A 21,649-nucleotide genomic window follows, 5' to 3' on the forward strand; every position below is an offset into this window, starting at 1 on the left:
AAAGGAACATAGCATTACATCCACATCTCAAAACGTTGCAAACAAAGAACTCTATATTCAGACCCTGTTTCTACAAATAAAGCGTGCCCCTCAAAATATTCCCCACCTTAAAATGTTTTAAAGTATCCATCCAAAAGAAGTCATTAGAAATTAAGGATATTTTTCTAAAAAAAATGCAAAAAGTGGGGCCCTGAAATCCTCACACACTGAACAATAAAACATGAAATGGACTTCATCCCAATTCTCAACCAAAAGACCGAACAAACCAAGTGTTTTCTTCTCAGGGACACCATTAAACCCGTCTGTCTCTATGGGTTGTTGGATGTTAAAGTATTTGAGAGGATCTGCGTTAAATTCTGCTTCACACAAGGCTCTTTCAAGGAATTCCTGCATTTTTTCTACATTGTCCTTCCACGTTTTGATCTGTGGTTGTATTCAGTAAAGAAATGATTTAATCTGGTAAAACTATCTAAAAGCAAACGTCGTCGTGAACGTTACAAATCAGCTGATTTTATACCGCCAGACGCTCCTCTCAAACGCTCTGAATTCCAGCCAGCACTATCTCCATAAGGATTTGGCTGTAGCTTCACTAGGCTCTGGATTACTTTGAAGCAGTAGGGGGTACACGGCGTAAATCGGAACAAGTAAGAGCCGGAGTTATCAATCCACCTACAAATTATCATGTTCCAGCTACAGAGGCTCATGCACGTCTGGCATGAATGACTTGAGAGGGCTTTTTTTTCCTCCTCACTTGTCTTTTTATTACACTCCATGGTAAAATTAGAGGGGAGGGGAGAAACAACGTAAATTGTTCTTGACAAGGATGGCAGAAGGAACATGTTGGAGCCCACTGATTTAGCCTCTGCAAAGCCTCATCAGTTCATGTACGTTTGGTTAAAGTTTAAACATAGAGAAACAAGCACACATTCTTTGTGTCAGTGCCATTATACAAGTAGATCTTATACCCCGACAGAGCTACAGGCGATGAAATAAAACAGCCTTTCTGTCCTTTAGCTTCCCCACTTTTCCTCTGTTTGTGTCCCTTTTCCTCCTGCTCATTGACTCTGCCTGCAAGGTGCTTTTAGCGGGGCCTTGTGTGGCCGGGTTAGAGATGGATGTGCGGCCCCTGGGAGCCGCGGGCGGAGAGCAACACTGATCATGTCAGACAGGCTGGGGAGGCTGCATAAGATCATCATCACCCAGCAGTGGAGTGAATCGCCGCAGTGGCACTTTCACACAACCTCTGACCCATGCGGTAACCTCTGAGGTCATGATCAAGGTCAGGGGTCAGCCAGGGCCTCTGTGATCAGGGGGGGCTCACAAGCCCCTCCTGCCGCTTCCTCCTCTGCCTCCTCTCCGTTCGTTTTTTTTTTTTCCCCCTCCTTCTTTCTCCCTCATCTCCTATCTGTTTGTCTATCGCTCACACTCTCCTTCACTGGCCGGGACCAATTGAGACATCCCCTCCCCTGGGAGTGCAAAAAGGAAAGCAAGAGAAAATCAATAGGGAAGATGAGTGAAGACCTGGGGGTCCCATCAAAAACTGAACGCTTCTCTCCGTGCTGGTATGATTCACACGCACACAGAAACACACAGAGACGGACAGACGTAGGGGTAGGAAGGCAGAAGTAAACACTTGTACAAATGTGCAAAACTAGCCTGCAAAATACGCCATCTTTTTGTGCTTTTCTTTATTTGAACACCAAGGATTTTGTCAGCATAAAATGACCTGAGAAGACATCGCCTCTGTGTACGCATGCAGCAAGAGGAAGATGCGAGATTGATCCCTTCGTGGAGATTTGTTTGACAACAAAAAGTTATTTTCTAGAAAGAGAGAAGAGGAGAAAAAAAAATGAGGCAAACATAAATGCCAAGCTTTGTGTATCACCCTGGCTGTAATTTGAGCTGAATAAAATGTCACCATATCCCCAATCAGTGCAACTTTAATTATAGCACAGTTCCAGCAACATTTGCATGGTTTCCTCCTCCTGCAAAAAAAAAAGAAAAAGAAAGAGAAAAAAAGGATTTAAATAAACAAGACTGAACCGAGAGAAGACAAACAAAACTCATTCCTATGTGTCATTTCCTGACCTCAGCCACCTCTGCTGTTTCTGAGGAGAGACACACATGTAACGTCGGGCGTCAGGGTTTGGGTGCGTATCCATAACTTATAAGTCTGCTGTGCTCTTCCATCCCAACTCGAGATAACCCCGGGCAGGACATTAAATGATCGTCTGAAAATAGAACCGTTCAGATGAAAGGGAGGATAAATAATGCAGAAAGAATACAAAACCTCTTATGGGGATAACTAGTCACTCACGCACGCTCTCAAACACACAAAGATTTTTTCCTTTTTTTTTGGTCCACAGTGAAGAAAAGTGAATGGATGTAACAGGAAGGAGGAGGACCCAGAGGAGACACACATGCTTCTTGCTTCATCTCCTCCCACTCCTCCTTGTCTGCCATTTTTTTTCCGCTCACAGTCAGACTTCATGACATACTCTGTGTCTGTGGGGAGGAATAATGTTGTCCCAGTCACGGCGTGTTTTTCCTGCCCACCAGAGATCAGACACAACACACAGAGCAGGATTTCCAACCCCGCTGCCTCATCATTTTTTCATCACTTCTTGATCAGAACGCGTTCAACCAGGACGGCTGATCCTTTTTTAACGCAGAGGCTAATGTGTCACTGTCTAAGGGTTTGTGTTGTTTTCCCTCCTTTCTCTCTTTTTTTTTTTTATATTCCAGCATTTGTTAAAGTTAGATCACCAAATTAGAACTATGAGTCATTTATTATGATTTCTGGTTATGGGGTGTTGCAATGCTGGGTCATGTCTGATAAATAAAACATTCGAGACAAACCTTTTCAAAGCCCGCCTGCTGCCTGACTAATTTCCTGCTGAAATGTTTATTCAGTGGCCAAATTAAACATGCATGTTTTGAGGAAAAAGCACAATGTCAGTGCACTTCACGGGGCGGCTTTGTGCTTGTGTAGGGAGACACCTAGTGGTCAATGATCCGTGTAGCGTTTCGATGGGCATGAAAAGATGATTGAGGGTCTTTAACTGCAAGGACAAAATACTAAAAGTGGTTTAAAGGTGCAATACAACGTTTCGGGGAAGATGTTTCAATCAGAAGCGAAAGATCTTTATTGACTGACTTTTTATGTCTAAACAAAGTAAATAATCAACACATCTTTGTTTTCATGACTGAATGAACACACTGACCTTAAAGGACAACACAATTTCATCCTGTTTTACTTAATTATTACGTGGCGGACCCTGCCACCTTTCTAGCTTCACAACCTTACTGTCCTCTGAGAGCAGCTTGTTACAGAAAAGATAAATATGACAGATTTTGAATTGTTACCTCATTAATATTGTGAATACTAAAATTCTGAGTTCATATTTCTTCCCCATAACTAAAAAATGCCCCTTTAAGTTGCTCTGTTTTAGTAGGCCAAAAGGGGCGATTTAATGAATCCATATTTTAGGGATCACTTAAGGACTAGTATGATATGAGTTTATTGGCCAAAACTTTTGATTAGGCTCCAGTAGTGCCCTTTATGCTTCTGATTTCACCCACAGGCCTACCCCCTAAAACAGACCCAGTTAAAGGGGCAGTGTGTCGCTTGGGAGAAGAAGTTCGCACTCAGAATTTTGATATTTACAATGTTAATGAAGGCAATAATATATCTATTTAAATAACTGAATAAACAAGCTGTTCTCTTTGAGAAAAATAAGGTCCCGCAAACAGGGTTTGAAGCTAGAAAGGTGGCGGGGTCCGCCAAATATAAACAAAGTAAGACAGGATGAAGTTGTAGTTCCTCTGAGGTCAGAGTGTTTATTCACTCATGAAATGAAGAGAGTTTGTTTATCAAGTCTATTTAGGCTTAAAAATCAGTCCATGAAGATCTTTCTCTTCTGATTAAAGTGTCTCCCACAAAACTACACAGTGAGGTAACTAAGTGACTAATGTGTCTCGCTCTATTTACAAAATGTCCTCTGCTCATTCCATCAGCAGGACGCCGCGCCCTGGCCCGAGCTGTTTACTCAACCTAAAAGTGTCTGAGGGGCCAACAGGTCTCACAAAAGGCCCATTCACCGGTAACAGGAGCCCGGACTACCACTGCCACGTCAAGATGTTTGAGCATGCACTAATCTGCTGCTGCACATGTTTGTCCGTCTGCGGAGTGCTGCCTTATATTAGGACAATGCCGCCTGTCGAACCTGCACTGCAGGTGTCAAATTCGATTGCCGTTATCGGCACAACTTCCTGGACCAGAAACAACAGGGGGATCAAAGTACGGCGGTGAGTTGTGCCAGCAAGATGCGGAAGGACTACTTTTGCTGAAAAGTTTTTAAAAAAAAAAACAACAAAAAAACAGCAGATTGTGTGAGAGGTCTCTGCATGTGAAGGCCGTCGATGGGAGCTGGAGCTCACAGGAGCGCCGCGGGCCGCTTCACAGCGCACAGAGCCGACGGGAGCTCAGGTGTGTCCCCCCGTGTAAAATGCGGTGTGCGAGCTCTCAGGAGGCGCTGCTCCCCTGTGTGCGCGGCCGTGTTCAGCTTCACGTCGCTCCTGGGGGTCTGCCTGCTCTACCTGCCGGACCGGCCCGCTGTGCCGTCGTTTGTGCCTGACGAGGACAGCCCGGTGACGCTCCTGATCTGGACGCATCCGTTCGGCCAGCACCGCAAACTTCCGGACTGCGCCGCGCTCCACCAGATCAGGGGGTGCACGCTCACCGATGACTGGGGCGCGTACCAGGAGGCTGACGCGGTGATCATACACCACCGAGAAGTCGCCACCGGCACCGCCGAGCTGCCGCCGGAACCGCGGCCGAGTACGCAAAAGTGGATATGGATGAACTACGAGTCCCCCACGCACACGCCCAGACTGTGGAGGTTTGAGGGTGTTTTCAACCTCACACTGACCTACCGGATAGACTCCGATATTGCCCTGCCGTACGGCTACCTGCTCCCCCGTGGAAACACAGTTAAGGGTCCCCAGAACCGCTTTACGCACCCGCTCCACGTACCCTCGCGCTCAAACCTCCGCCGGCCCCGCCTCCTGGCCTGGGTCGTCAGTAACTGGTCGGAGTCTCATTACCGTGTGGCCGTGTACCACCAGCTCCGCCGGTACATCGAGGTGGATGTGTTCGGACGCGCAGGCCAGCCGCTCCCAGAGTACACCGGGGACGACGTGGTGCGGCTGGTCCGTCGGTACCAGTTCTACCTGTCCCTGGAGAACTCGCAGCACACCGACTACATCACGGAGAAGCTGTGGAACGCGGTGCTGGCCGGGGCCGTCCCGGTGGTCCTGGGTCCCTCCAGGAAGAACTACGAGCGCTTCCTGCCGCCAGAGGCCTTCATCCACGTGGATGACTTCCCCACGGTGAGAGGGCTGGCCCGGTACCTGCTGAAGCTGAGGCACAGCCCGGCGAAGCTGTGGAAACACCTGGACTGGAGAGGGCGGTACAGTCTGCACCAGCCCCCCTTCTGGTCCGAACACTACTGCACGGCCTGCAGGGCTGTGAGGAGGAACAGAGGCAGGACTGATGTGGTCCAATACCTGACCCCCTGGTTCTACTCGTGATAGACGGCTGCAGCATCTCCAGCAGCTGTGAGAACTGACGGACCTTGTAGCAGTGAAACCTTTTCTGTAGATTTAACTGCTGACACCACATTTTGGAGGCTTTAAAGGAGCACTATGTTGGTTTGGAGAAGAAACCCAAACTCAGGATTGAAATGTTTACTATATTAATGAGACAATGATAATGATAATGAAAACAGTTTCCCACATAACTGAATAAACAAGCTTCTCTCAGAGGAAAATAAGGTCCCCAGTACACTGTTTGAAGTGAGAAAGGTGGCAGGGTCCGCCACATATAAACAAAAATAAAACAGCATGGAGTTGTGTTGTCCCTTAAGGTCACTTAGTTTATTGAGTTTATTCTGTCGTGAAAACAAAAAAGAGTTGAGTTTATTTAGTTTGTTTTTAAAAAAAGATAGTAAGTGATTAAAGTGTCTTCCCCAAAACTACACAGCGCTCCTTTTAAAAGAGATTTCTCTATATTTTGATTTTACGGTTGATTTCTTGCACTTTCCCATGATTGGTGGGTTTGTTTTACTTGTCTGGTTTATATGTGAACTGTGAACACGTGGGCACTTTTGCAATAAATTCAATTGAGTGACACTTTTTCTTGCTGGAATGTGACTTACTTTTTATCCTAGTTTGTTCTAATTTGTGTCACACTTCCACTGTCAATGTGAGTAAGTAGTAGTATGAACTCTTCTTCTGTGTCTCTACACACACACACACACACACACACACTCATCAAACCACAGGAAAAAAACTCAAAGCATTTTAACAGAGATTTGATTATAATTGAATTTACAAGATTAAAACCCTGTGAATCGTCAAACCATGACGCTCCCTTCACTCTGAAGTCTCACATGAGGCAAATCATGCAGTCGCACTTTTTAAAAAACGTATTTCCTAAAGCAGTATGACAACCACATCCTGATAAAAACGAGCCGTATAGTTTTCACAGCACAGCTTGTGTTAAACCTTAAATCTAGTGACCTTCATTTGTTTGAGGGACACCTACACCCACTTAGCTGTCCCACAGGCTCGTCAGGCTAAACACTCACTCAGACGCCCTGTTTTGAAAATCATACTATCATGAACATTTCCTCTTTTACACTATTTGACATGTTTTGAGGCAGCCGCTGGTTTCATCTGATTGCACTACAATAAGAAAATCATCTGACAGACACGGCGCTCACTTGAGATGATTCATCACTGTAAACATTTACTGTCGTCAAATATGACATTTCAGCTTCAGCATCATGCAGCATAAATTGTATGGTGTGACAGTGCAAGATGTTGACGAATGGTGATAGAAATTGCAGTGTATTATCTAGTTTCACATCTTTGCACGGTGACTTTTTCACGGGACTGAAGTGGAAAATAAGGGCAGGTGATGGATGCGTTTGTAAGGTGTGTTTGCTCTAAGCAGGCAGGCATTACAGTCGCTCTCTCCTGAGCTGCCTGTTTACGTGTCTCTTACATGTATACCATCCCCGGATCTGACCTACTATTAGCTTAACGCCATATGGTTGATGCTCGACTCGTGGTAGGCCAAAAATAGCTCCCTAAGCCTGTTCTTTGGGTCTTCACGTCATTGATTGATGAATGCAACACTGTAGAGGTGTTGTTTGATCCCAAATTTTGTGTTTTTAGTGCTCTTCATACCTCTGGCACAACTTGATATAGTGCGAGACAGATTTACTAACCCACTGATGCTTTTACTCGCCTTTATATGTCATATAGTTGAAGCGACAGCAATGAGGCAGAACAAAGGTGGAGGAGAAGCTGAACATGACTGCCTCTTTTCTTTAAAAAAAAAAAAGAAGAAGAAGAAGAAAAAAAGCTTGGGTAGTCACTTGATAGGAATCAGAAGCTGTGATGTGGATCATTTGAATTTACACCTCTGCGTTAGTGCCCTGACACAGAATTAACACTTTACACTGTCAAATGAGACATTTCCTGCAGGCGCACGGACGGCGAGTAATGTTGCGCTCCATAATGAGCAGCTGTTAAAAACCACTGACGTCTATCAGCAATAATGCTTTCGGACGGCCAGACCCCTCATCCCTGTCGTCATCCCATTCATACACATGAGGGAATTATTAGCATATCTCGTTACTGTGAGTGAAATCACTCTTTATGCCTTCTAATATAGATGAAGCTGATGCTTACATGTCTTTATTCAAAGCATCTTGACAGGCCATAGCTCTCCACTGTGGGCCGTTGAACAGTTGACCTAGTAGTATGTAAAGGAGGGGCACACCTCTTATTGTTTCTCATGAAACATAGTAGGCTGAAAGATGATCCTCACAGCAGTAACAGGCTGTGCAGGATATCCTGTATTACACTCACTAATGTGCAAATATTGTGCTTCTCGTGTATCTCCTGCATTTAACTGCAGTAAAAAGTAACTGATAGTAAAAATGATGGGATCAAACTGCAAGTAATGGTTAACTGCATTGCTGATTAATCTGTTGATTATTTTCTTGATTAATCGATAGTTGTTTGGTCTTTAAAATGTAAAAAAAAAAAATGTTGTTCCCCAAAGAATTCCAGTGACGACATCCTCAAAGGTCTTGTTTTGTGGATGATTAGATTGAGCTCTGCATTGTTTGTAAATGACCATCCACTGAGAGTATCAACCACCACTGTCCTGACAGAGAAGTAGAGAAGTCACGTTTCTTTGTGTGTGTCTGCTGACTGAGGCTGGTTCCCACTTCTGTTGATCTGACACAGGGGAACCGCCATTGACCTCCTCTCTCATCAGACGCATCTGTTCTGTCATGGCGGCCAAAAAGGACGAGAGGAAGGTTGGTATGTTCAAGCAGAACCAGATCCAAGAGGCTAGAGGAAAGACGCTGAGGTGAAACTCAGTGGGTTATACTGGGGGGCACATGTTGACCATTAACCTGTTGCTCATTAGCAAGCATATAAGTAGCACACTGACTCTTTATTCATCATTTTAAACCCTTCTGCCTGCATTAGTATATTCTACAAGAACGCTCACTAGAGTTTTCCCTCAAGCGCCTCCTACTCGCTGCTTATCAAATGAAAGTAAAGAAGTTGTTGTATGAATCACTCATTATCTACTCTCCCTCATGCTGATGGAAAGTCAGTCATGTACGTCCCCATCTACCTCAGCTGTTTGGCAGAGTGCTGCAGAGCTGTTTTTCCTCTGAAGCTCATGAAATGTTTTGAGGACTATGAAACTCATTTTCAGACGAACTTATCCTTTAATATGCTTCGATGAGACAACACCATCTTCGAACTATTCTTCTGTAACAAACTGCAGGTGTTGATTATGTCCAGATGACTCTAAAATAAGACTGTCAAACACAAAGTATATCCCTCATTATGAAGTGAGGCCTTGCTTACAACTTGTTCACTGGCAGAACCTGTATAGGTTCATAAATGTCAAACTACAAATGAATTATGAGCAAGACTTCAGCTGAGAATGTGGAACATATTGTCAGTTAGAAAGATTTGTGTGGACGCTAATGACACTTGTGTATTTGTGTTTTGTTACATAAGAATAGATGAGCAATAAGAGGTACATAGGAGGTTTTTGAAGGAATAATGGCCTTGAAGATGTAGATAACGGTTATGCAGAATAAGGCATGGATAAGTACTTTATATTGACTTGTATAAACAGCCATCATGCTATTAATATGAATGCTAATAAGTAGGTGCGATTATACAAAGTGTTACCAGTATGTGTGTGTACAGTGCATGTAGGACTCCAGCTCTGTCCTCCCTGCTGTGTGGAGCTGTACTGCCTCCTCTGGTAACTTGTGTAACTGACCTCAGCTCGCAGGCATTCATGGTTATGGAGCAGAACAAAGGCAGTATCACTGATAAGAGCGATAGCAGAAGTATTTGTTAGCCATTACTCATTTAGGCACATTTCGTATTTGAGCATAACAAGCTCAGAATGCAGCTGTGCACCTGAGACTTTCCTTGTGTTGTGATTTTCTTCCTGCGTTTGTTGTTTCACCGATGCAGATTTCCCGCCATCGATCACATGAGTCAATAGGTATGACGAATGGATGGCAGGTTGCCTCAGTGTTAGCAAAGATTAACACAGTCAGGTGATGAAGGAGTGTTCAGGAGCCACTTCAGGGTATTGCTCAACAGGTTTTGTAAAACAGCACGATGGATTTTCAGCATAGGTTTACTCTCCAGAAGAACTTGGACACGTGAATGATTTAAATTTCGTTCTCATTTTTCAGAAAAACAAAAACATATTTATGCAAAAATGAATCGTAACAGATTCATAGTGTCTAATGTTGACTGAGTGTCCTAATCTAAAATATTTTCTTTTAGTTTTGTGTTATTGTTTTAAGTGATTATTTATTCATGCTTAGTTCAGTCCCAAATTTAAAATAACTTGCCTTGGATTGGGGGAATTGCAGCATGAAAACATCAACAGGATCAAAAATATTAAAGAAAAGCCAGTGACGACACATAAAGTATCATGTGAAACTGTGAGGGTGCAGTCTGCGTCATGTCTACACAGATGAGCGCTTGTTCCTCGCAGCTTTACCTGTGTTTTGTCAGGATCTGACCCGGAGGAGACGATACACACAACGCCTTCAAGCTCTGACCCAGAAGGAACAGGACTCCTCTAGGGGGAGGAGTGTGTGTGTGTGTGTGTGTGTGTGTGTGTGTGTGTGTGTGTGTGTGTGTGTGTGTGTGTGTGTGTGTGTGTGATTTTCCTCTCAAATCTGCACAGACAGCGCAGAAATGGCTCTGCGGCTCTCACAGAATGAATCAGCTTGTACCGTGTAACAGAATGTACGTCATTAACAAAGTCCCAGCGTGCAGATAATGCATATCTCGTTGAGTGAAGATCACAGTTAATTCAAAGTCAAAGAGATGAAACAGTAATTCTTCTCTCCTGCTCCTCTCCTGCAGGATAAGATATCACCTCGTGTCACAGGCTGACAAGTTTACAGAGGATGAGGTGAGTTGTTGCCTGGCAACGAGGTGAAATATTGGATGTATCAATATGAGATACGTGATTCAAAGGTACGGGCGGCGGTGGCGACACCCACTGAACAAGTTGAAGGTGAGCGCTGATGAATACCCAGAATCTGAGGCCATTTAATTTGATTTAAACCCTTTAACTACCAGCTCGAGCTTATTACAAAGATCCTTCTCAGCTCTCCTCCAGACCCCCTCCTCTGTAACAGTGCCATTCATAACCTACATGGCCCCTGGCAAGAGACACAGTAATCTCATTTGTGCAGCAACAGATGTTTCTCTTAAAAACATCCGCTGACTGGGGAGTGAAAAGTCTGCCTCTCATTCTCTCAAGGGATCAAAGAGACCCGTCTAATCGCTATGAAATCTGTCACATTTGTACTGGTTTGAGGAGACATATTGACTTACAGTAGGCTTACCATGTTGTGAAACGTAAACGCTCTCCTTCTCTCGCTCGGCCTTGCACATATTTCACTGGGAAGCTTTCATGTTCTGTACATCAAAAGGTGGAGGGGGGGGGGGCAGAAAGGGGGAAAATGCATATGAAACAACAAAACCCCCAGACAAATAAACAGCACAGCGTTCCCATGGCAGCACGGCGCAGTAATCTGACGGCTGGTTTCCCATGGCTGTGTCTCGCTGCCCCATAGACCTCCACTCTGTCTCACTGATGGCTCCTGTGATTGCAATCATCCATCTTACTGTCAAAGGCAAAAAAAAAAAGGGCAAGAAAGGGGAAATCGCACACACCATCTCCCTCTCGCTCCCTTGTGTCCAGCAAACAAGCCACCCCACTGTGACTAGAGCCAACACATGGAACACATGCCCTCTGCAATGGGTGTGTGTGCGTGTGTTTGTGCTTATATGATCTATGGAGAGAACATGTGTGGGTGTGCATCTTTGGTTGTCTGTGCCTGCCCATTATACTGCATGATCAGTCACTGGAGTGTACACGGGGGAGCTGTGGACATGTCTGATCTTGCAGCTGATCAAAAGCACCAGAGACTCGTTCCCTTGTGGCCGTGCAAGCGGGCCTCATATCAACATGTCTCTGTTCAGTAGACAGGAAAAACAAGAGGAGAGAAACAGGCGGAGAGGAGGAGGAGGAGGAGGAGGGAAGAAGACAGAAACAGGCAGGCAGAGCGGAGATGAAAGAGTGCACAAAGAGGCCAGAGTGGAATATATGACAATGATACATAACTGCACTTATCTCCCCGTTCTGATGAGCTAATTGAATGGCAAAAGCCAGCGCTGTATTTGTCTGTAGATGTAATAGCATGTGTGATCCTGACAGCCCTGCTCGTCACGACGGCAGTAACAGAGAGAGAGAAGGTGCAATAAACCCTTTACCTGTGTGTTTACAGGTAGATCAGATGTTTGCAAACGTCCCTCTGGGTGTCGCTGGTAACCTTGACGACGGGCGCTTGCATTATGTTATCACCCACGCAGAGGACAAAGAGCAGGATGACGAGACAGACACATGAAAAGAAGTAGACGAGGAGGAAGAGGAGATCCTGCTTGTAAACAAGTCTCGCCTGGCTGTGAAGTTGCGGCGTAGCTACAGAGGGTGCGAATGTAATTACGTGCAATAATGTGGTGACTCTGCGAAATGAATCCCTTTGTTGTTGTGACTTTAATCTCACTTCAATAATCAACACAGATAAATATCTGCTGAGTCTCACGCAAGTTAAACAACAAAGCACTTGGACATTGTTTAGTATTAAAGGTAATGAAACATGCACAACACACAGCTGCATTTGAAAGAGAGCAGACTTGGTCCTCTGTACATATGACAGCTAACCGGAGACTCGACAGCAGATACAGGCAGGTTCATCACCTTTCTGCAAGTAATGGTTGAGGGAATAGTTGCACATCTCAATCTACAGCTGGTTAGCTAAGCTTAGCACAAAGACCAGAAACAGGGTGAATCAGTGAGCGTGGCTTTGTCCGAGGCTAACAAAATACACCAACCTCTAAAGGTCCTGAAACACCAAACAGACACCAAAGAACAAGCTGGGACGAAGGCTGACTGTTACGCCACCTCGTGTCTTGGACACTCAGCCAAAGGGCTGCACTTGAACACAACGTGAAGACCATTTCCGAGTTCAGGAAGTGGGACCATCTGAGGAGTACACAAATGTAACACAATACGCTATGCTCAAACGGCCAAAAAGCCACTGACTAGGGCTGTCTATTGCTGACTGGAGCCACAGACACTCACTGAAGGCCTGGACAGTGCCCGACAACCAACCACTGCCTTGGTGTGAAGGGGCTTTTAGTCCAACCCAACATCATGATGCAGTGGTCAATATAATAAGCTAGCAACAACACCTACTTATAATATTACGTTCCTATTAATGTAGATTTGTCATGTCTCCTTATAGTTAACATGATGAATCTCCAGTGGTGCCAGAAACATACACATGCAAAAACATTTAGTATCTATTATGTTGTGCAGTGCTTCGTACAACATCAAGCTGCCAAGAGACTTCTCCATCAGGGGAGAAGAGATCCCTGCAAAATTGTGGATCGAAAAAAAACAACAAAAAACTGGAAGAGCTCTTGATCCCAAGCTGGGAGCCAAAAACTGGACAGAGTTCATGCACCTGACTGTGATACTCCACAAAACAGCCAGTCACCACATTAGCCTGAATGAAAGCTCAATAATTAGCACTCCCTCACTTAAGTGTAACAATGACACTTTGTGTTTGGCTGGGTGCAGTGACTGGAGTCTGTATCCCAACAATGTTGATAAAGTGGGAGGAAAAGAAAAACATCATCATTATTATTGCGTCACTTGTGTGCTATATATTTGTAATGGTTCACTAACAAGTAACATAGATTATATGATTTATATTTAGATGTAACTGTTAATGATGACCTTTCACCCACTGTCAGATGTTTTGTTGACATTTCCCTAGATCTTTTCACCAGGCGGGAGATATCGCTGCTGTCGCAAAATCCCCCCAAAATCAAGTTATAAATCAGAGCTGACACGACATGAGCGCTGCATTGTCCTTACTGCGAGGTTGCAAGCATGTATAGGACGATTTTGAAAGGGGGACACAGCCAGGTGAGCTCTTTCCCCTGTTTCAGTCCTTGTGCTAAGCTCAGGTGTTGGCTCCAGTATAGATCCTCTAATCCAACTCTCGGCTTATATCCCCAAAATGCAACACTATTCCTGTTACATATGAACCCTGTAATGGAGAAAACAAAGATTGTACTGCACATGGTCAAAGCTTTAACAGGCTCAGTCTCTCAGAGACTCATTATACAATAATCATATCAGTTTGGAAGAGAAGTCCGTGTAATCCTGTCACGTCCACTTCTCCATGAGCCAGTCGCGTGAAGGTGCACTGGAGACGAGCAGGGTTTACGGTTTCCAGGCCAGAACTCAACTGTTTCAGTGTCTCTTCCTTTTGCTCTCCAGATGTGCGGTCTCCAGATGCTATTCATTTCACCTAACTTTATTTTAAGCAGATATTCTTGGCCGCTTGTCGTGTCTTACCTCAGTTTTAACAAGGCAGAGCAACCACAGAGACACAGAGAGAAGAGAGAGGAAGAAATATGTTTGACAGGCTAACACGAGATGAACCCTGAGGTCGTTCCAAAAATGTGTTCGACACTAAATAGTATATTTTGGGTCCAGCTCTCGGGAACTCTCATCGCAGCCTGAGGAGCTTTGCAACATCAGCCAAGAAGACTGATGTGTTTACTAGGCAGTCTTTTATCTGAGGAAAGAGAGATGCCAAAACCTTCATAACACTTTATGAGATTATATTTCATTGTACAACATTGTACGAAGTGCTGCTGCGAAGGTTATGTAGGATCGTGCAGCAACAGGGTGTGAATGAAATGCTCAACATCTCATGTCTGCAAAGACTTATTTGATTAGAAAGGACAATAATAGGCAAATAGTAATAATAAAAAGGTACAAGAAACATGATATAAAACAAAAAATATGCCACATCCATCACAATTATCCACATACATACAAAACTAGACAATATTCTTAAAGCGGAGCTGGTCTGTGTCTCTCCTCAAGCACCGGAGGGGTTTGAACAGGCTGAAGACGCTTGATCTTTATAGCAGAGAAAGACAGGGGGTCCGACATGCTGCCAAATCCAGATCCTTCAGAGTTGTCTGTGGAAAAGATGGGAAAAAGAATCATCCAAAAACACTGCTTTAAAAGAAGAGTTTGACATTTTGAGAAAATATGCTCATTTGCTTCCTGGAGTGGAGTTATATGAGAAGATCGATAACACTCTCTTGTCTGTTGAATATGAAACAGTGATCAACAGACTGGTGGCAGAAACAACTCCCCTGGGTCAAAGGTAAAGAAGTCCTCCAATCAGCACAACTGGAGCTCAGTAATTAACACGTCATATCTCCTCTGTTTAATTTGCATTAAAAACCAAGGATTAAAAACAACAGTAATGTGCCGGATTGTTTCTAAATCCCTCTTAAAACAATGATTTGCAGTCTGTCCGCCCAGTAGCTCTTGCTGCTGGCCAGCAGGGAGATGTGTTAGCAGCTAGCTCGCTACGTTCCCCTAACTACCTTGGTGCTTTCAGTCTACAAAATACATAAACAAACAACTCTGTTAAGTACTCCTTGCTGCTGTAGGTGTTTGCTTTGTGCTAACTGGGTCCGCTTGGCTCAGGGGCTGTGTGCTTTGTGCTAATGTTAGCCTCAGAAAGAGGCTGTTACTGCTGCAGCAGCTATTTTATTTGACTCAGGTTACGTGTGCTTTGTTGTACTCGGTTAGCAGCTGGATGACAGTCTGTCATGGCTGCCACTCAGGAACTGTGTGTGTTTCAGTAACAGGGTTAGACACTGAACAATGAGCTTAATAGCTGTAAACTGTGAGCACAGCACATTGTCTTAACCACTAACCACAACCAACTACATCCTGTCTCACCCAGATATAGAAATAAAAAAAATATTGTAAAAAAAATATATATATATATCGGGACATTCTGGCATCACTTTCTTTGCCATTCTTGTGCAACTAACTTGTTAAAAACCTTAGGAGTACAACTGCCTTTTACTTGTATTTGTTAAAGCATTGATTTATTGACTTCTGTCAGGATGATAAGAGATTTTCTACATATATTACAAAAAATACTTTTCGAATAACTTACCAACCCAAGCTTCCAGTGAAATGTAAGTGATTGGTACCTTTTGTCAGAGCCAGGTCTTCTAGCTAAGCTAAGCTAACTTCAACTGCTGGCTGTAGCTTTTAAATCCCACTTCCATACAGAGTTTAAAAGCCTGCAACTCCCATCCAGTTAATTAAAAACTCACTTTCAAAACAAATTCACACACTAGCAAGTTCAAGATCTTTATGACAGAAAGAGGTGGCGGTGCTCATGCCACTATTGTCCACAGGGGCCGCCAAAATCAACAATAACAAAGAAAAGGTCCCTTGTCGTAGCTTTGACATAAAAAAAAAATGAGAGCGGTATTAATCTTCATCATCTGACTCTCCCCCAGAGAGCAAATAAGTACGTTTCCCTCAAATGTCAAACTACTCCTTTGACTTAATCATTCAGAGGTCTGGAAAAATGCTTTCCTGCATCTCTGTTTTCCTCCTCACCGTGAACGCCGATCATGTGCTCCAGGATCAGGACCCTCTCGGCCAGGATCTTCAGGGCCTCCCTGAGCTGCTGCACGGCCTCGCCCTGAACAACACCAACATGTTCATGTCGGACAATTCTTCAAATGGGGGCAGGATGAAAAATGCATAAATGTCTCTTACCTCATTCAAGCCTTCTCCTGGCTCTCCTTTTTGCCCCGTTGCTCCCTGTGGAAACAGAGTAAATTAATCTGTGTTGTGTATATACAGCGAGTGTAAATTCTAACGAGACAGTAACCTTTTACTTACAGGTAGGCCCTGCTCGCCTGATACACCTGGAGGCCCCTGTAGAGGAAGAACAGAGAGAAATAATTTAAGACTCCCGCTCACACACATTTCCTCGGCTGGCATACTTTATCCCCTGTACTAATCTTCCTCTTCACCAGATCTCCAATCTTAAATCATGCTAGTAGAGGAAGGGGATCAGGTTTAAAGACAGAGGCCCTCTAGAGAGCCGGATAAAAGAGAGGACCAGACATGGCCGCCCTGATTAGTGAGGCCTGGCCTTGGATGAGGGAGCTAGAGAGAGGGGGGGGGAGGATTAGTCACGGCTTGGATTGCGTCTTTGAAGAAAAGCTTGTTCACCTTTAATGTGTTTAAGGTTGCATGACAGCTCGGACCGTTTACAAACCGTAGAACAAAAAGCATTTTGATAGTTCATCAGATTCTAATATGTTCAGCCAGCCTGATAATCCAATAAGGAGGACGATTTCGAAAAGCAGCCTCACCCTTTCCCCTGGATCTCCTTTAGGCCCAGGTTCCCCCGGCTTGCCTCGGAGGCCTTCAATGCCCTGATGTGAGTGAAACGGAAGGCCACGTGTTATAAATGCCAGTATATATTCATATTTTTATTAATCAACAGATGCAGAAACTCACATCGGAGCCTGGAAGGCCTGGAATCCCTGCCAGTCCTCTCAGTCCTGGAGGGCCTGTAAAAAAAACATTCACACATGAGGAGGACGTCAAAGAATTGTGCAATGTCAAAATGTGATTCAGTCAATTTAACACAGTTTAATTTAATTCAGAAATGATATTGTCCTGTGGGAGAGATTTGTTAGGCTTTACAAAATAAACATGATTAACCACTCAAACCTTTTTAGTGTTTAGTTAACAATTCCCCTTAAATTAGGTGGTTTTATCAATGTTTTTCACAGGTCAAAGACACATATTTATATATCGGATCTGTTTGTCAAGTGTTTTATAGCAATATGCTGATACAACAATATTTTCACATCTCAAAAGGTCACTTTTTTGTAGCTACATAATTAGATCAAGAGATTCGTGCTCCTCTGGACTCATTACAAACCAGCAGACATATCAGAAGTACACACATTCTTTACTCAGAACACTACCACTAAAAGGAAGAAAGTACTGGCTCTGACATGTACTCAGAGTATAAAAGTAAAAAGTGAATTACTAACTGAACCTCATGTCATATTTATTAACTCTATTAGTTCATAAATGTACTCCAAAGATAGCTCAGTCTTAGCACATCAAATAACGACATCTTAAGGTGGTAAAGCATCCTGAGCACCATTTTCAAGTCCGTCTCTCTATCTGTTTTTTGTTATCAGTGCCTAATATGCACTGATAGTTTGAAATCAGTCTTGTGATGTCAGAAGTGTGCTGTGCAATGACACAATATTAAAAACTTGGGATTGAAATGGTTTTGTGAATTTGAGCAGCACTTGGCTGCACTACATCCATTTATAATGATGGAACTGTCCAGAAGGTCAATGCTCACTCATATATATACATAGATAACACATATGTATGTTTCATGAAGTGCAGGAGAGTGAAGACACGCCGTCGTGTTTGCGCTAACCTGTGAGCAAGAATGACTGTGTTCTTTTCCTACCTGAGGGACCGATAGGACCGGTTGGACCAGGAGGCCCGACCACGATCTGAGGAGCAGGGAGAGCTGAATGATCGGGGATATCCTCTGTGAAACAGAAGACCAGACAAAAGGTGTAATTTAAACTTTGCACAAGGTAATGGAGAGGAGTGACAGACCGGGAACTAGAATTACCACCTTGTGGTTGTGATCCTCTGCACAAAGAGGTCAAGTTGCACTTTACTTCCTCATATCTTTATATCGACATGTATGACTCTTAAAGAGGAGTGCAGACGACTGAGCTTCGTGACTCACAATACAAGCTTGTTTTTCTCTCATGTTTACAAATACATATAATAAGTACATCTAAAACTCATTTGGCAGACTGCTGTTCCATCAATCAAGAGCTCTATCGCCTTGTTTATAGGCCTGTGATAAGGTTGCATAGTGTACCTTTAAAGAATTAAAGGAGACATATTCTGCACATTTTCAGGTTCATAACTTCATTTAGGGTTACCTCTAGACTAGCTTTACATGCTTTAATGCTCAAACACATGTGTTGTCCCGTTCTGTCCAGTGCTGCAGCTCTGTATTCACCCTCTGTTTTAGCTCCCGTCTCTTTAAGCTACTCCCTTTTGTCTCAACCCGAACAAAAATGCACACTTGGTTCACTCTTGGCACTGAGGTGCATCATGGGTGATCTGAATGCACCAACAACAAGGTCACACTAGGACGTGTTAGCTGAAGTCACACTCACAGGGTGACCACAGATGCATGTGACCATGTAGTGTAGTGTGAAAGCACCTATTGAACTCTGCACTCAACTCAACAAACATCCAAAAGAGTTAATTTTATGGGTCAGATTACTTTTTAATTGTTCAGTGGCGAGCACAGTTTCATCAAAGATATAGTCTAATCAGAGAGGAGGTGAATTTAACCAGAAGCGGTCACTCATGATGCATCTGAAAGACACACGCAACGTGGAGACAAGACACTAAATCTTGTTTCCATCTAGGGCATGTGTTTATATTTTCCAGTATGCTTTTGAAATAGTCGTTGGCTGTATCTATCCATAAACTAACGCTATTGGGATCTCAAGCAGCTTAGACTGCAGGGAGCAGGATCCTTATTTCAACCTAAGAGCAGAGTTAAGACATCACGGGTGACCACAGCAGTCAACAGCCGGATTAAATCCAGTGTGATCGACGGGAACAGCTGGTCAATCTAAAACAGGTCCCGTTTAATGGGGTTGTAAATGCTTACACATGAACTCTCCTCATAGAAAACATTCAGGAGGTGGAAGTGGGGCCTTGTTCCCAGCATGTAGGTTATTTCAAAGCACGCTGCTAAGTATAAATTTTGTTTGCAGCCACACTTCCACTTCCTCTCCACTCCGACATATGCTCAGAATCAGTCCATGTTGAGACAGCGCTGTTACATTATGGCTACAGTCCACAGAAAAGGGGTCTAGAAGGAGCAGATCTCCCTCTGGAACTAATTTTCTAATGTTACAGTCTCCTCGAGCCTGGCTGCCTCCCCGAGAAACTCCACATGAGTGGCAGACTATCTCCCTCCCTCTCGTTCAGAGCGAGCCCAGATTTTGGCTCTGGGCCTCGGCCTGTTCCCCCAAACGCAGACTGTTGTGCTGACAGCTAACAAATTAGGCCTGATTTACAGCCAGTTGGCCCCCCTCAGCTTACATGGTCCCACAGACCCAAATCTACATAGTTCCAGACCCGCAGACACAGTCCCGGTCTCAGACAGGCAGACTCAGCCAAAAGCTTAATCGGAGCCAGCAGTCCTCATGAGGTAATGATTACAGCATAGAGTCATGCTGCCTCCCTGTGGTGAGGGCTGAGAGAGAACTTCGGCACAGGACTTTTTCTTCTATCGTTTTAAAACGTCAAACTAAAAAAAAAAAGTTAGTTCCATGTTTAAAGGGACAGTTCACCCCAAAGTCAACATGTTTCCTCTCACCTGTAGGGCTATTTATTTTGGTTTCTTCCATCATTTTCTCAACTGGTTTGAGTTTTGATCTATCTACTCGGATGTGATGGTGTGAGATGCTGAGTTTCAGAGATAGCAGCCATAATGTCTGCCTTCTCCTGACTAAAAAGGAACTATAAATGGCACAAAAAAAAATATATCTGAAAAGTCAACAGCACTGTCTCTTTTCAGAAATCATGATGAAGTCACTCAAGTTAATCCACAGAACTTGTGAACAGCTTCATATAAGAACTGCCAACATAAGGCTGTGACAATGAGGGAGATATCACCAATGTCCCTGCCCCGATATAAACCTACGCCACAGATCAATAGAATTAACACAATGTGGAAGCAAAATTATTATCAAGATGTCTTAAATTCATAGCTGACAGTAAAATAAACACAAAAAGCATACATGAAAAGCGATCAAAAGTCAATATCTTAAACTTACATTGTAAAAACTGGAAAGTCTTTCACCAAGTGGAGTGAATTTTGGACGTGTACATCTTCATCTTGAGACCTGTTTGATCCATTTTCAGCTACAAACTGAGCAAAGCGCAGGGCTTTGTAGCATCATACAGATGTCTTTTGAAGTTTTATTTTTGCCCTCTCTCTATTTCATCAGCAGACCATGACAACTAGAACAAAATAGTAATAGTAAAAAAAAGATATAAAGGTTTATGTCTTTTTGTGACAAGCAACGATAAGCTGTCTGAAAAATGTTAGCTCAACAGAAATATGCCGACATAAAAATAAAATGACTGAAAATGTACAAAAATAACATTATATGTAAATATAAAACAGTTACCATGTTGTGAGCCTCTTGGACCCTAACGCCACAGACCAATGACATCACCACGCAGCATCACAACATTTCCCATAATGCTCTCAACTAAACTTGTCCTGTAGCATTCTGTATTAAATAAAGACCTTCCATGAACCAAATGATGTTAGATACATTATCTTAGCAAACTTTTGACCTTATTTGTTACATTTTAACCACTTTTTAACAACATTAGGAACTCAAATAATTCAGCATTCATCACTGAAACGTACACAATAAACATCTCAATAAAAACGTCTCAGTGACACTCAGGGTAGTTTGCACGCCCTCACCTCTGCCTCTGGGTTTGGTTTCCAGGTACCTTGACATATATCCACCACAGAAACTGATGAAACCCCATTTAATTTATATCACAACGAAATCTTGGAGATTCATGGGAAAAATTACCGATCGGGAGCCCAGCAGGATGTTTGTTCTCCTTGGCTTAGCTGTAATGTTAGTTATCTTGGTTAGTTAGCCGCACATCCACGAGTAGATGCACGCTTGACAAGAGACATTGCTGTTGAGCTTTTATAAATGTATTTTTTCTGGGACCACGTGCCGAGTGCATTCTAGCTCTTTTATGTTCAAGAGAAGGAAAACATCTCTACAGGGGGGGCAACTCACACCAAAAAGGAATCTGTTGCTTTAACACTCTTTGCATGTTTGATTGTACAGACATTTGTAGAGAGCAGTCAAAGGAGTGAAGCTGCATTGATGTGGAAATGTCTAAATATAATATACTTTTCACTTCAAAACCACCTGAGCTAATCTTATGATTTATGTGCCGGTATTT

General features: G+C 43.5%; 2 protein-coding genes across 4 annotated transcripts in view; one reads left to right on the forward strand and one right to left on the reverse strand.

Moving 5' to 3' along the window:
* The first annotated feature begins 3,792 nt into the window (after nucleotides 1-3,792).
* Nucleotides 3,793-6,196, forward strand: LOC119013393 (alpha-(1,3)-fucosyltransferase 4-like). The gene has a single exon (XM_037087876.1). The coding sequence runs from the start codon at nucleotides 4,423-4,425 to the stop codon at nucleotides 5,590-5,592; it is 1,170 nt and encodes a 389-aa protein (XP_036943771.1). The 5' UTR covers nucleotides 3,793-4,422; the 3' UTR covers nucleotides 5,593-6,196.
* Nucleotides 6,197-12,195: 5,999 nt separating this feature from the next.
* The window catches only part of LOC119030874 (collagen alpha-1(XXVI) chain), a 30,071-nt gene continuing 20,617 nt past the window's right edge, over nucleotides 12,196-21,649 (reverse strand). For all 3 annotated transcript variants that reach the window (XM_037118825.1, XM_037118814.1, XM_037118806.1), the window contains exons 8-14: nucleotides 18,069-18,152; nucleotides 17,087-17,139; nucleotides 16,939-17,001; nucleotides 16,460-16,495; nucleotides 16,334-16,378; nucleotides 16,172-16,256; nucleotides 12,196-14,715 (exon numbers count right to left, since the gene is read on the reverse strand). In XM_037118825.1, the coding sequence (XP_036974720.1) occupies nucleotides 14,585-14,715; nucleotides 16,172-16,256; nucleotides 16,334-16,378; nucleotides 16,460-16,495; nucleotides 16,939-17,001; nucleotides 17,087-17,139; nucleotides 18,069-18,152 (497 nt within the window). In that variant the 3' untranslated portion in view covers nucleotides 12,196-14,584. The remainder of the gene's footprint in view (nucleotides 14,716-16,171; nucleotides 16,257-16,333; nucleotides 16,379-16,459; nucleotides 16,496-16,938; nucleotides 17,002-17,086; nucleotides 17,140-18,068; nucleotides 18,153-21,649) is intronic.

This window comes from Acanthopagrus latus, chromosome 2 (genome assembly GCF_904848185.1).
Source record: "Acanthopagrus latus isolate v.2019 chromosome 2, fAcaLat1.1, whole genome shotgun sequence".
In the NCBI taxonomy this organism is placed as follows: Eukaryota; Metazoa; Chordata; class Actinopteri; order Spariformes; family Sparidae; genus Acanthopagrus; species Acanthopagrus latus.